The sequence below is a fragment of the Capsicum annuum genome, chromosome 8, assembly GCF_002878395.1.
Source record: "Capsicum annuum cultivar UCD-10X-F1 chromosome 8, UCD10Xv1.1, whole genome shotgun sequence".
NCBI lineage: Eukaryota > Viridiplantae > Streptophyta > Magnoliopsida > Solanales > Solanaceae > Capsicum > Capsicum annuum.
Window position 1 is genome coordinate 105,390,996 of NC_061118.1, and position 16,020 is coordinate 105,407,015.

The window sequence follows — 16,020 nt, forward strand, 5'->3', positions numbered from 1 at the left end:
CCTTAAATTTAAGCCTAAGGTAATTTTGAAAGGTGTATGACGAGGCAGCCTTGGATTGGACGTTGGATGTTGAAATTTTGAAAATTTCTTATTTCCCATTTGGATTCAAGCAATCTTCAACTTTGGAGGAGTGATAGGCAGTTTTTGAATGAAGAAATACAAGAATTTGGACCTTTTAATTGTTCTTCAAGCTCAAGAGAATTTGAATTCTCTTGTGGTCCCCTCCTTGTACTTTTTTTTGTCTCTTCCTTGAGAATATTCCCCTTTTGATGCTTTTTGTTTCTTTCTCCCTTTGCAAGACTTGGAATATGCTTGAAATATTCTTTGAGACACACAACTTTCACACCTTTTCTCACCTCCTTTTTAGATAAAACAGCCACTTTTGAATATTCTTCTTCAACAAGATATGAAGATGATAAAGAACACCAAGAACATTCAAACTTGAATCCCTAAGCAAATGACCTCAAAATCGAGTGACATTTGAAGATTAAGGTTCACGTTAAACCCCCAAACTCACCCAACATGTTTTTCAACTCAAAATCCTCAACAACCTTCTTCCAAAATTTGAGATCCACCTTCAAGTTTTTCAAGTCAAGCTCAACAATGGTGGATGACTCAAATCAACCAGGAAATGGCTCAAAATCAAGATCTAAACTCTATTAGTGTTAGGGAACAAGGATCTAATACTAGAAACAAACAAAACACACAAAAATTACCAAGATCTAGTCTCGGCCAAAAGGGTAAAAACGGAAACAACTTTTTCTTTTTGTGATTTTCGGATTTTTGACTTCTTTTTTTGTTGATTTTCTAGATAACAATCCTAAGATTGACTTCGTAGGAATGAAATCAAACCTTGCACTTGATACCAAATGATACGGATCTAGATTCGAAAGATGAAAACTAACCTAAGGAATTCAAAACACAAGACATAAAGGAAAGATATATAAGTTGACATAAGAGACTAAGAAGAAATAAGAACCAACACGTTATCAAACGCAAAGACCCCTAAAATCGTAAAAACAAACACCAACTTCTTACGTGAACCTCAAGGGAATCGAGTTCCCAAGCAACCCATGTTTTTAAACAAATTGTCAACACAAGTCATTCCACACTTGCCACAAGCTAATCCAAGCTTGCAATTCACTCATAAGAGTATTCAAGTCAAAATATCATCAAAAGTTGCAAATGAAATGGTTAAGTCACATATTTATAGTGTTGTCTTTGCCTAAGATAGCCTATTATAAGAAATAGCCCAAAAGTGGCTATTTCCAAAATAACCCACATGGGCTCTTCAAAGCATGCTCCACACAGCCTTGTGGGCTTAGGAGCCTAAAAAAGGGTCCACCGAATGTCCTCTTGAGCTCTTGTCTTGTTCATGGATTGGACCTCTTTGTATTGACCTCGAAAGATGTACTCTAAAGCTTTAAGGCCGACCCGAATCGTATCAGATGCGTAGTTAAACTGTTTGTTGAACAGTTTGAGCTATTTGTGGACAGAAAAATAAGAAATGCTTTGGCTCCCTATGCTACCCTCAACTGGTGCATTGATGATATGGAGAGTTGGATCAATGATAGGTTGCAATGACAGTGCCCGATCTTGCCAGGTTTGAAGCTGAATTGGAGAAAGCTAGAGCAAACATAACTGCATTACAAAACAAACCGGCCCTAACATTCCCTACTTAGGCTGATGAGGAGTCGGAGAAGGAAAAAGTGTTGTATGATTTAAGCGATAAACTTGTTGACACCAAAGGTGAGCGTAAGAGGAAGAAAAGAGACAGAGGATCCAGCAAAAATTGAGAAACGAAGGAAGAAGCAAGAGAAAAAAGATTTGAAGGAGGCGATAAAGAGACAAGAGGAGGCAAATGAACCATGGGAAGATGTGTTCAGGGCTCGTGCTGTGGGAGCCTCTGCTAGAGCCCACCAAGGCCCATCTAACATTGTTGAGTTGAGTGTGGTCTCTTCTACTCCACCAACTACTACTTTGAGTGCACGGGTCATTCCTGGTGCCACGACTAATGATGATGATGATGCTAAGGTAGTCACACATTCTATATCACATCATACAAGTGCCTAGGGTGCCACAGGTACGTCCTCACTCAAATTCTTAAGATTTTTGAATGATGCATTGGGGACAATACATAGCTTTTTGTTGGGGGCGGGGTTACCTATGTCCACGAGGGTTTTGTTGCTTGTGTTTTTTCCCTCGTAAGCTATGTAGTAGAACCAGCATGTCTAAGATACGTTGATTTTGTTGTTGTTTTGTTTTGGCGTGTACTGTGTATGCAAAAGAAGGATAAGGAATGAATAATAGTTGTTTTTTTTAAATGTTGAAAATGAGGACCCATCGAAATTTTTTGTGTGATATCGTTTGCTAAATTGACTGTTGTGGATCTGTGTTAGACATTAGTAGTATATGAATGCGGCGATGTTTGCTTAAGCTTGAATATGAAACGAATAGTTGGTGATGTCATAACTGTGTGAGGCCGTTGTTTTGTTTTCTTACTTTTTGCACGCAACTAGAACTTGTCTAGTCTAGTCTATTAGGTTATAAGTTGGCTGTCTATGAGAGGATTTCACAGCCCTTGTTTGAATTTAGTCCACTTAGCCTAAGGAAGTACAAATGATATTAGCAATTCCTTGATCGTTGTTTGAGCTGTTCTGGCTTCTTCATTCAGCAATTGTTCACCTTCTCTCTTTCATTGTTGAACCTCTATTTTGGCCCTCGTCCCTCCATGGACATCATGCACCTCAAATCAGGCAAAATGCCTAAGTTGAGAGTGCCTATTGTAGAAAGGTTTGACAAGTGAAGAAGGGTATGAAAAGAGCAGGTATGTATAAAAGAAGATCCTATGAGTGCGCACAAAGGAGAAAGAAAGGAAAAGGAAGAAATATATAAAATAAAATCTCAAAAAAGAGGCAAATAGAAACAGAAATGATCCAAGAGATTTGTCGCGCTCAGTAATGGGAATTGTTGAAGGAATAAGGTGAATAAGGGTGGAAATGAGTGCTAATTCATGTTAAGGAAGGCTGAGTCACTAATCCCAAATGTATCCTACCTACACCCATGCCTTCATTACAAGCCGAGTAAAGCCCTGTAACAATCCTAGTCGGCCTGCTGAAAAATCGAATCGAGGTGGAATGGTAAGGGAAAGCTTATGGTATAGAATGTGCATTGTTTGAAGTTCGTTGTGAGAGTGGGAGATTTGAATTTCCGTCCCTACATAAAGTCATTATCTTGTGTGAGGGACTTTTTAGTTGTGAGGGCATGTGGATAGCACTCCAAACCGCTAATTATTAAATTGAGTACTTTGAGTGTATGTAAGGTTACCTATGTGTATTTTAATGCCAAACATGGATCCCTGCTAGTTGAATGATGAATAGTTCATGCATATGATGTTAACTGATCAGTTGGGGTCCATTTTGATGTTACAAAAGTTGTTCTAATCCTTGTGGATCTTGATGCTTACACAATCTAGTGTTGTTTAGTTGCTTGAAGACAAGCAATAGGTCTAAGTTGAGGGTGTTGACATACCGGCATTTTGAAGACACATTTAAGGCTTTTGACTAAGAATAACTGTTACTTCTTAAGCAATATTTGTTGTTTTTAATTGCATTTTTACTTTGTTGTGCGGGAATAGTTAATATTGAGAAAACAAAAGAAAATGGACTAAAAAGGTGAGTTGACGACTATTGTCATCAACCTAAGCAAAACATCAGTCAAGAAGGTTGCAGTTGAAGACTTGAGTTGACAAGCCGTCAATTGCCATCGTCAAACCTAAGCAGAATATCAGTTAAGGAGGACTCCGTTGAAGACTTGAGTTGACGGGTCGTCAACTGTTGCCGTCAACTTTGAGCAAGCCAGATCTAAAAGTTATTTTGAATTCAATTTTTCTTGTACTATAAATAGCAGCTTTTAGAGTTTTTCTTAGACATCTCAAGTCAAACAATTTTTTACGTTACAAGTGAAAAATATTCTTGAGATTTGAAATTGTTTTTGGTTCTTTGGAAACCTTGTTGATTTCTTAAAGAATATCGAAGTGTGAATCCATCTTTTGTAAGGAACCTTTTAACCTATGAATTCCTTTTCGATATTTTATTTTGAAGTCATGAGCAGCTGAACTCCCACAACTAGGGTTGTGTGAGCCATGGTGAATTCATTATTTGAAAGTTAATTGTTGTTGGGATTAAGTTATATGGGAAATGTATTGATAATCATTTCATTTTAACGGATTTCTAATGATTGCAAACATTAGAACATGTCTTAGGATTAGTTCGCTTGAAATAAGGTATTAAACCGAGAAAAATGATTATCAACAAGGATTCAGAGTTTTTAACCTCCATCTAATGGTCAATACTTTCACAAAATTGACCATCTCAAAGTGAAATCTAATTTGAATAAAAACATTTTTAAGTTCGAGAGAATTTAAGTGTTAAGTACCCAAATTAGGTTGAGCAACATTGGGTAGATGTTAGATATTGATAATTTTCTAATTACCAATATCATGAGAATCCAATGCAACGATTGATGCATAAGTACGATAATAGCCATGGTGAGCAACAAACTGGACATTGTGTTACAACTTTCATAACACCCCATCCCCCAATTTCACGAAATTGTTGATAAACAATCATTTGAATTACATATGACCTAATTATCTTCATATTCCATGTGGGATTCGACCCCAACCTTTGTTGGATTATACATTTGACAACGATCGCTTACGCTTCTTAAAGGGAGTTGTAGTTTGGGCGTACCAAAAAGGTCGATGGTAAACAAACATAAAGGAAAATTAAGGGGAACATATAAGATTTTAAAGATATTGGCACAATTAAGTCATAATGCAGTTACCAACTAAAGTAGAAAGTCATATACTGGCCAGCAGCACGAAAACTTTGACATGTCGCAAAGTGAGTCAAAAATCAGAATTGTCACCAACTTCCGTTTCAGAAAAGTTGACAAAAGGTGAGCCAGAGCAGAGAGGTTGGAAGGACTTCTTATACAAGTTTATCTCCTCTTTTACGCCCTACGGTATAATCGCTTGGCCTAATAAACAAATGAAATTAAAAAAATACAGGAATCTACCAGCAGAAATGTAGTCATGATGGTATTCTAATTTAAATTAGGTAGGTCCCAATCAGTAAAAGTGGTCAGACTTGTTTTTGACTTTGGATAAAAAGTTCTCATAAAAAATATAATACAACTTCCAAACTAACCAATTAATTTGATCTTCACCCAAATCCTCATATGACTCAGTTATGTAGACCCAACTTGTTCAACTCCCGAGCAGATAGTTCCAAATAATTCTCCTAATTAACTGAAAGCCAGCAACTTACCAAAAAAATTTAACTAAAAGCTGCCACCCTACATTCAGCTATAACTATTGTTCTACAACGATGGTCCCTTTTAGCTTGCGTGCACATCAACTAATCAGTAAAACTTTGTTGATCAAGGTCAGACAGATGGGAATTCACCTAGAGCTTTTGCTTCATTTAACTTAAGTTGATCAAGGTCAGACAAACCTATATCAAGAAAATCCCACCTTTGAAATGCTTCGATAATGATTTCAAATAATGAATTAGAGCACGTGGAGCCATTTCCTAATATGTTTTTCATGTCAATTTGGAAAAAAAAAAATAGACAAATTAATTCTTGTCCACCATGCCCTATAGGGATCATAAAATCGATGACAATAAGCTCAGTTTAAAGAGTACATGGAACGGCACGAAATAATATCTGTGGCAGTAGTTTCAATTCATCGAATTTCAGAAACTGAAATTAAATCATTCTGCTACAGAGAGGGAGGCACAAAAGAGACAATGCACAGTAGAGAGAGGGTTAGCTCGGGTACATAAGTATTAGGTCCCACCAGTTCATATAATTATTCGTTATAATCTCTCGTCTTTTTAACTACTCTCAATTTGAACCCTGGTCCATGTTCCATTCATACTTCATTGACCACTAGGCTACATTCTTGGATGTTATACTAAGCTACAACAAGCTACAACAATTCAAACATAGTTAGCTGCTTAAGAAACTTTTGGATACGTCAATTCTTCTTTTTCCACCCTCATTAGGTTTGTCCATCAACTTTCTCAGCCCTATCAGGATGTGTTACATGAGTTGCCTCCATGTCATCATAAGATTAGGCCAGCCAAGCAGGATCTCTCACGTCAGTTTACTTTATTTATGTTGTTGCAGCCAAAGGGAAAGTCTTGTAGTCTCCTCACTAACTGGAAGCATCACCGCTACTAATAGCTCCAGTGTAACTGAGTTACTGCTAGTCAAATGGGAGTGGAAATGGTTCGTTAGATTCGGCTTGCAGAGCAAGGTAAGCGCTTTCCAACCCTAAAATAAACCAAATCATTTGGTTGGGGGGAAATCTAAGAAACAAACCATATGAGATGGAGCCCTATTCTATACAAGCCTTGAAGATGTGTATGTTGCAAGCGCATACTCCCCCGGGTTTCAAACATGTGGACCAATTGGGTTGGGGGGAAGTTATTGGTTATAGAAAAATGATTAGCGGCACTGATCTGTGGATATTTGATGGATACCCTGATTTGACAACCATTTGTCCAACCAATTCTAACTCTGTTCAACCAGAATTGGGAATCATTTTGACCAAGAAGCAGTAAACACAGGATAATCGATAAAATGGTGTACCAATTACGCTCCAGATGTCATCTATGGAGAACAGGCAGAGATAATCAACCCTCTTTTTTTATACTGTGAGTGGACAGATCAGATATGCAAAAATTTCATCAAACCTAAGGGGAATTAGGTGAGTGATGCCAGAAAGTATAATGGATGTGCTAAATAGTTGGAGTAGAAATGGCAATTTAACTATTCAGAAAGAGAGATGGGAGGATTGTCCCAGCATGCATTTGGTGAACTGTTTGGAGAAAGAGGAATCAGAGATGTCTTGAAGATGAACACTGCAGTATTCTGAAGATAAACTGCTTAGCCCTTTATTATTTAGGTATAAACAAGAATATTCAGTGGAAGCTGAAGATAATTTTTTTGATGTTCTAGACAGTTTGTAAGAAGCCAAACAGATAGGAAGTTTACTTGTATTCTGAATTACTTTTGGTGGACTACACAGCTTGTGTAGTATACCTGTTTATATATTAAAATTTTACCATTCTTGAAAAAAAATAAAGAATTAGGTGTCATTTTCAGATAACTGAAACTTTTAGGACTCGTTTGGTAGAGTATAAGATAATACTGAATATGTTGTATTAGTAATACTGGGATTAGTAGTGCAGGGATTAGGGATTAGTAATACTGGGATTATTTTCTATGCAGTGTTTGGCTTGATGTATTAAAAGCAATATGTATTGTTATATTTTAAATAGAATATTGTTTGTTTACAAAAATACCCTCGACATATTATAACTTTGTGTATTTTTTTGCAAAAGTTTATTATTCTTTTTTTAAAATAAAAAAAGTTAACAATAAAACTAATTATTTACTTTAGAATTTTAAGATTTAATTATTCACTTACAAAAATTATTTTTTTATTATCTTTTCTTTGTTTGTTCATCATTTGTTTGTTGTTCCCACTTTGTGTTGTTTTTAAGTTGGAGGGAGGTACGTATAACTTTTGGATGAGACAATAAAATCATTATTAAAATAAAATTCTATTCTATAAAGTGTTAAAACTAAGTAGAAAAGTTATTTTTATTTATGGATATCTTATTTACAAAATTAAAGCTTGTATGCAATTTGTTTTCGGATTTTGACCAATAAATATTTTTTTGACTTAATGGAGTAGTTTTTTCTATAACTAAAATTATTTGGAGGGATATTATTACAACAACAACAACAAACCCAGTATATTCCCACCAAGTGGGGTCTGGGAAGGGTAGAACGTACGCAATCCATACCACTACCTCTAAAGAAGTAGAGAGGTTGTTTCCCCGGCTCAAGACACAGGACTATATACAAAAACATCCAAAGTATGAAACATGATAAAACTAATATAGATACGATATCCACAAAAATAATGTACATTACCAAACAAAAGAAACCAAAGCAACCCTAACTACTGACTACGATTTATCCACTCACCTTATCCCTCTATCCTAATGTTTTTCCTCCAAACCTTCCTATCCAGGGTCATGTCCTCAATGAGCTGAAACAGCTCCATGTCACGTCTAATCACTTGAAACCATCTAACGCCAGCCTCTCATACCTGCGAACTGGGCATCCGTGCCCCTCCTCATCACATGACCAAACCATCTCACTCACTTCCCACATTTTTTCCTCCACCGATACCACTCCCACCTTCTCTCGAATAATTTCATTCCTAACCTTATCAGCCCTTGTAAGACCACACATCCAACGCAACATTCTCATTTCCGCCACCTTCAAATTTTGGATATGAGAATTCTTAACTGGCCAACACTCCGCCCCATACAACATAGCCGGTCGGACTGCAACTCGATAAAATTTGCCTTTAAGCTTAGGAGACACCTTCTTATCGCATAAAATTCCCGAAGCAAGCCTCCATTTCATCCAACCTGCCCTAATATGGTGAGAAACATCCTCATCTATCTCTCCATTCCCCTGAATCGTAGACCCAAAATACTTAAAACTATCCCTCTTGCAAACTGCCGGAGAATCAAACTTCACTACCACCTCTTCCGCTTGCCTCGAGTTACTAAAATTGCACTCCAAATACTCCGTCTTGGTCTTACTCAATCTGAAACCTTTAGACTCCAGAGTTTGTCTCCAAACCTCCAACTTATTATTAACACCTTATCGTGACTCATCAATCAAAACTACATCATCCGCAAAAAGCATACACCAAGGCACCTCGCCTTGTATACTCCGCGTCAACACATCCATCACCACGACAAATAAAAACGAACTAAGAGTTGATCCCTGGTGCAACCCTGTCAAGACCGAAAATGCTCAGAATCTCCTCCCACCGTCCTGACTCGAGTCTTCGCCCCCTCATACACATCCTTAATCGCTCTGATGTACGCCACAAGAACCCCCCTCGCCTCCAAGCATCTCCAAAGAACCTCCCTAGGGACCTTGTCATACGCCTTTTCCAAGTCAATAAACAGCATGTGAAGATCCCTCTTTCTCTCTCTATACAGCTCTACCAGTCTCCACACTAGGTGAATTGCCTCAGTCATCGAGCGACCAGGCATAAATCCAAATTGATTCTCCGAAATAGACACAATCTTCCTCAACCTCCGCTCCACCACCCTCTCCCAAATCTTCATCGTATGACTCAACAACTTAATACCCCGGTAGTTTTTGCAACTCTGAATGTCACCCTTGTTCTTATATAGTGGAATCATCGTGCTCCATCTCCACGCCTCAGGTATCTTCACAGACTTGAAAATGTTGTTAAACAGGTTGGTCAGCCACCTCAACCCTGCCCCGCTAGAAAACTATCAAGTCGGGCCCCGTCACATCTTGCAAATAGCCTCCCTGACCTCCTCAACTTTAAAACGCCGATAATAGATGAAATCGCGACACTCCCCAGTGTGCTCCAACTCCCCTAACACAACACCTCTATCCCTCTCATCATTCAAGAGCTTATGAAAATACGACTGCCATCTTTTCTTAATGAGGGCTTCCTCCACCAAAACTCTATCATCCTTCTCCTTAATGCACTTCACTTGGTCCAGATCCCAACCCTTCCGCTCTCTAGCCTTGGCAAGCCTAAACAACCTCTTTTCCCCACCTTTCTCCTCTAACCCCTTATACAAACTCTCAAAAGTTGTTGTCTTAGCAGCTGTAACTGCTAACTTAACCTCCTTCTTAGCTAACTTATACTCCTCCCTGCTTACCCGCTTCTCCTCTTCATCCTTACTCTCCACCAACTTAACATAAGCCGCCTTCTTCGTCTCCACCTTCTTCTTAACATTTTCATTCCACCATCAATCCCCCCAATACTGGCCAGACCAACCCCTCGAGACACCCAACACCTCTCTAGCAGACTCTCTGATGCATCCCACAGCCCTATCCCACATACTATCCACGACCCCCTACCCTCTCAAAACCCCATCCCCTCCAACTTCGTCTCTATCTCCAAGGCACTAACTGGAGTCAAGCCACCCCACCTAACTCAAGGTTGACCCTCCCCACCCCGTTTCTTCATGCCCTTCTTGATAACCAAGTCCATCACCAGAAGTCTATGCTGGGTCGCAAGATTCTCACTCGGGATTACCTTACAATCCTTACACATTGCTCTATCCCCCTTCCTAAGCAGCAAAAAGTCAATTTGAGTCTTGTCTAACCTACTACGGAAAGTAACCAGATGCTCCTCCTTCGGAAAGCTGGAATTCACTACCACTAACCCAAAGGCCCTCGCAAAATCTAAAAGAGAAGCTCCCTCAACATTCATATCCCCGAACCCGAAGCCTCCACACACATCATCATAACCCATCGGCAGAGACACGATGTGCCCATTAAAATCCCCTCCTATTAAAATCATTTTCGAACTAGACATGCCTCTTACCACCTCGTCCAAAACGTCCCAAAATCTCTTCTTCTCCTCCTCGTCCAGGCCCGCCTGTGGCGCATACGCACTACAGATGTTCAAAGAAAACCCCCCAAGGATCAACTTGATAGTCATCACCGTATCACTAACCCATTTAACCTCAACTACCTGCCCCCTAAGCTCCTCGTCCACTAAGATACCTACGCCTCTCACTACCAGAGTACCACAACTTGCACCCATCTACATCCCTAGCCTTAGAACCTACCCACTTGGTCTCCTGAACAGACACAATATTTTGGAGGGATATTATTATTTTGATAAATTGAAAAGAAGTAACTCATATTGAATAAATTGAAAAATATTTACAACAACAACAACAACATACCCAGTGTATTCCCACAAGAGTGGGGTCTGGGGAGGGTAAAATGTACGCAGTCCATACCGCTACCTCCGGGGAAGTAGAGAGGCTGTTTCCGATAGACCCTCGGCTCAAAGTAGCATCATCAACATGTACAAATGCTGAAATCATAGCATCAAGGTGCTCAATACATTCCGCACTCCTATCTACTCCTCCATCAGTCATCTCAATAGTTACCTCTTGAACTGCTTTACTATAATCCATTGGGTTCACAAATTCTATCATGCCGAATTTCTTAGCTGTGAAATCATTTTTCGGAAAAAAGTAGAAAAATTCTCATGTCCAAATGCCTACTTAGTACATTTGACATATCCTTAGTTTAAGACCACAAGATTCAAGGCAAAATAGGACGAACAAATTGAAATGGAGGGAACAGTACAAAACAAAAAATATATGCAAGAAAATAATAAAAAAAAATCAGTTTTTTCACCTGGGCCTTCCAAATATAAAAATGTTTAAAAGAATTTGAGGGATATTCTTGTCTTTATACATACTAATCCTATGGTATTAAAACCCATGTATTACTAATACCACCATATGTGATGTATTAGTAATACATCCTATAATACCATGTAGGGTGTATAACTAATACATGGTATTAGTAATACATTGGTTCAAAATCCTACCAAACATAGTATTAATTAATACCACACTTTATACATGGGCTATTTCTCCTGATACGGCCTACCAAACGACCACTTAGTATTCAACAATGTGGAAATCCAATTGAGGAAATGAATGATAAGAAGCTACGCATGAACTCAAGGGAAATAACCTATATAATCATTTTGTCAGTTCTTCTATCCTGCTTTTCGCCCCAATAGAAATCATTGTGGGATATAATTAACAAATGATAGACTTAGAAGCTTTTCCACACAATGAGGGGAGCATGTGCTTGCTGCCATTTGTATGTTCATTTTTTCACAAGCAAAAGGAAAAATGTAGAGCTAGTACATATAACTAACAAAAGATAATTGATGTTCTCAGGTCATATATATCCTTGTCAGGCTCTCAGGTCATTTCCATCTTCCTTTTCTGTCTTACGTTGAACTTTTGGTGGGATTGGGCAGATGAAATTAAAAGAGGTGCAGAGAGAACACTGTCAAAAGGGATATACTTGGGGGTCTTGCATTTCCACAATCTCAGCTGTAATGTCAAGAGCAATATCACGCCTCAACATTACTATTACTGACATACATGGACTTCGACACAAATGATAAAATCCAGAATCTAATTTTGATGCTGACGGGAATATATTGCTCTGGTGGTTACTCAATAACCTCCCATACTAACTCACCTTAGGGTCTCGGAGATAGTGAACAATTTCTTCCAACTCCCCTTTCGCCTCATCAACACCCTTCACGTCGGCAAATCTTGTATTGGTTTCCACGATCGGCTGCACTACCTCATTTAGACCAAGTCCTGAAGCAGCTAAAATCATTATCGAGAAAAGAGCTTCTATAGACAAATAATATCACCTGAACAAAGATCAAGCAAAAATTACAAAGCTTTTCTACCTTTGCTGATTCCTCTATCTTCAATGAGTGCACCAAGACCTGAAATCAAGAGAAAGGCCACACCAAGAGCGCGGAAAGTACGCCACAACTGTTCTTTGAAATAAGCCCCTTCAACAGCCACCATATGTATAGGAGCATTAGGAGTACCAAGAGCACCATCCTTCATAGCTTTGCCAACATTCCTAAAAGCTGAAAGAGCTCCTATATTTGCTTCTTCTGCATGAGAGATAGCAGTACCGCCAATCCCTGCAAGACCATTAGCCAGACACTAGTTAGCATATCTCCTATCAACTTATCAGAAGCCCCAGCATCAAACATGTAAAATAACTAATTCTCAATGTCGAGCCAAATCAACAGTCCAAGCTAAAGAGAGATTAGACTCTTTTATTAGGTCTCACCTCTCTGCAATGTCCGGAGCAGCTCACTTTCATCTAATCTATCAACCTTAACCAGTGCTTTAACATACTCTGAGAGTGCTGCTGGATTAGAATGAAGGGAAGGTTGACCTTCAAATAATCTTATGACTGCCTCTGGATCATTCTTATGATATAGCTCTCTCAGATACGCAGCATCAGTAGCTTCTTCCGTTTCACGTACCCGCCGGGCTAGGCTTCCCACATAACTTGACCGGAACCTCCCCTTGGTTCTTCCAGCATCATGTTCTGCACAAAGGGACACACTAGAGGATTACAACATGCTCTGCCCAGATGTCAGTACAGTAATTATAATTTAGAAAGAGAATTTATCACATACCTGTACATCTCCAATTATTAATGAAAAAAAGTCAACGCCAACATTCAGAAAGGTGATACAAAAATGATTAGACCAGAAGAAGCCAGAAATTTCTGTAGGATTTAAAAACTTCTAAATTGCAACATTCAATCTACATTTTACTCAATCAACAAACTGTCAGAAGGTCTAAGTGTCAGATATATGTCTGCAATTGGCCCAACGATGCAGAGGCTAACATGTTAGGTGATGAGTTCTTCATTCATTCAAAGGTACAAGAGTTAGAAGTATAGAAAAAAGAAATGATCACACAGAACTCAAGAGATTGCTAGTTTATCTTCATAAAGCACATTACTCATAAATTGTTTTTCAACTCTCTTGTAAGCACAAGAAAGATCTTATGAAGTCAAATCTAGGCAACATCAACACTACGAAACCTACAAATCAGAAAATGAATAAATTTTGATATAATAACTGGATTTCGAGTGCAAAATCATAATGCCTTGCAGCAACATGCAACTAAGGAAACCGACACTGTAGAGAGATTTCACCTACTGTGCGATACCAATTATTACTTTTCACTGCAAGTATGAGCTGCTAGAAATCTTTAAATGAAAGCAGTTTGTACAGGTTGATACAGGGTAAAAACTATTTCCACCTCAATAAAATTCATACACCTTTCATAATTCGGAGACCAAGCTAGGATTTGAAGTTTGGGGTTCTAAATTATAAAGCAAGAGAACGATTTTATGCTAATATATAATAACCAACGAACAATTACCGATATATAATGTATATTTAAAAAAGCAATACAACAACAACAACAACAACAAACCCAGTGTATTCCCACCTAGTGGGGTCTGGGGGGGTAAGATGTACGCAATCCATACCTCTACCTCTGATGAAGTAGAAAGGCTGTTTCCGATAGACCCCCGGCTCAAGGCACGAGATACCACACAAACACATAGTAAAGCACAGAAGCAGATTACATAACATAAATACGGCACCCATAAGTAATATAAAACAGAGGAAAGCAGAGGAAAGCACACAGATTCGCAATAAAACATGAAACACGGAACACGGAATCATAACAGGAATAACACCCCCACCAAGTAGTTCCCTACACTAGCGACCCAAACTGGCCCTAATCCTCTGCCGAAATTCGCGCCCTCCAGACCTTCCTATCTAGGGTCATGTCCTCGGTGAGCTGTAACTGTTCCATGTCCCGCCTAATCACCTCACCCCAGTACTTCTTCGGCCTACCCCTACCCCGCCTAAAACCATCCAACGCTAGCCTCTCACACCTACGGACCGGGGCATCCATGCCCCTCCTCTTCACGTGTCCGAACCATCTCAATCTTGCTTCCCGCATCTTGCACTCCACTGAAGTCACACCAACCTTCTCCCGGATAGTCTCATTCCGAACTCTATCCCCTCTAGTCAGTCCACACATCCAGCGCAACATCCGCATCTCTGCCACCTTCATTTTTTGGATGTGGGAGTTCTTAACTGGCCAACACTCCGCTCCATACAACAAGGCCGGACGGACTACCACCCTGTAGAATTTGCCTTTAAGCTTAGGCGACACCTTCTTATCACACAGCACCCCCGACGCGAGTTTCCACTTCATCCATCCCGCCCCAATACGGTGCGAGACATCCTCGTCAATCTCACCGTTACTCTGGATCACGGACCCAAGATACTTGAACTTATCCCTCTTACATACCTCCTGTGCTTCCAGCTTCACTACTACCTCATTCTCCCGCCTCACGTCATTAAACTTGCATTCCACATACTCCGTCTTGCTTCTGCTCACCCTGAACCCTTTAGACTCAAGAGTTTGCCTCCACACCTCTAATTTGTCATTCACACCCCCTCGAGTCTCATCTATCAGAACTACATCGTCTGCAATAAGCATACACCACGGCACCTCCCCTTGAATGCGCCGCGTCAACACATCCATCACCAACGCAAACAAAAAGGGACTAAGAGTAGATCCCTGATGCAATCCTGTCAGGACAGTGAAATGCTCTGAGTCTCCTCCCGCCGTCCTCACCTGAGTTTTCGCCCCATCATACATATCCTTAATTACTCTGGTATATGCCAGCGGTACTCCACTTACCTCCAAGCATCTCCAAAGCACCTCCCTGGGGACTTTGTCGTAAGCCTTCTCCAGGTCGATAAACACCATGTGCAGATCCTTCTTCCTCTCCCTATACTGCTCTACCAACCTCCGCACCAGGTGGATTGCCTCCGTCGTCGAGCGACCGAGCATAAATCCGAACTGGTTTTCCGAAATAGACACTATCCGTCTCAGCCTCACCTCCCCCTATATTTAAAAAAGCAATAAACCACTTAATATTATATAACTATAAATGCTATCCGTATTATTGCCCTCGCGAGCTAAGAGAGTAGTGTTTGAAGAAGTACAAGCCTTGAAAAAAGTTTGTGATTATATCGACTTTCGCTTTAAAGATCCTAATTAAAATTATAAAACACATATTATGTACCTATTTCTCATTGTCAATCATATAAAGATCGCAAACTCTGAAAAAAGGTAAAGAAAAATCATAAATAAGAAAGAAAATACGTATTTGTCGTCTTATAAGGAGTTTTGGTGTTAAAAATTTGTAAAGAAAATAATAAAATTGATGAATATAAAAGGTTACAATCAATTTTTTTAATTATATTATAATTATCACACATTATGATATACAAACAATTGAAAAAAAAAAATAGGCGAAAGAGTTTCCTATCTATATATCAATAAAGTAGTTTCCGGTATAAGGTGCGCAAATTAGAATATTGGTTTGGAAAAGGAGGAAAAAGTTGGTACCAGTGGAATTCGAACCCACACATCCAGGCCACCAAGATCTTTGCCAACCTCCGCCTAA

The 16,020-nt window shown here is 39.3% G+C and overlaps 1 protein-coding gene across 1 annotated transcript in view; it reads right to left on the reverse strand.

Annotated features, from left to right (window-relative positions):
* LOC107838881 (ATP-dependent zinc metalloprotease FTSH 4, mitochondrial) overlaps window positions 1-16,020 on the reverse strand; it is a 33,959-nt gene that overhangs the window by 15,437 nt on the left and 2,502 nt on the right. Inside the window, exons 3-5 of the mRNA XM_047395787.1 lie at window positions 12,796-13,059; window positions 12,398-12,643; window positions 12,178-12,302 (exon numbers count right to left, since the gene is read on the reverse strand). Of these exons, the coding sequence (XP_047251743.1) occupies window positions 12,178-12,302; window positions 12,398-12,643; window positions 12,796-13,059 (635 nt within the window). The remainder of the gene's footprint in view (window positions 1-12,177; window positions 12,303-12,397; window positions 12,644-12,795; window positions 13,060-16,020) is intronic.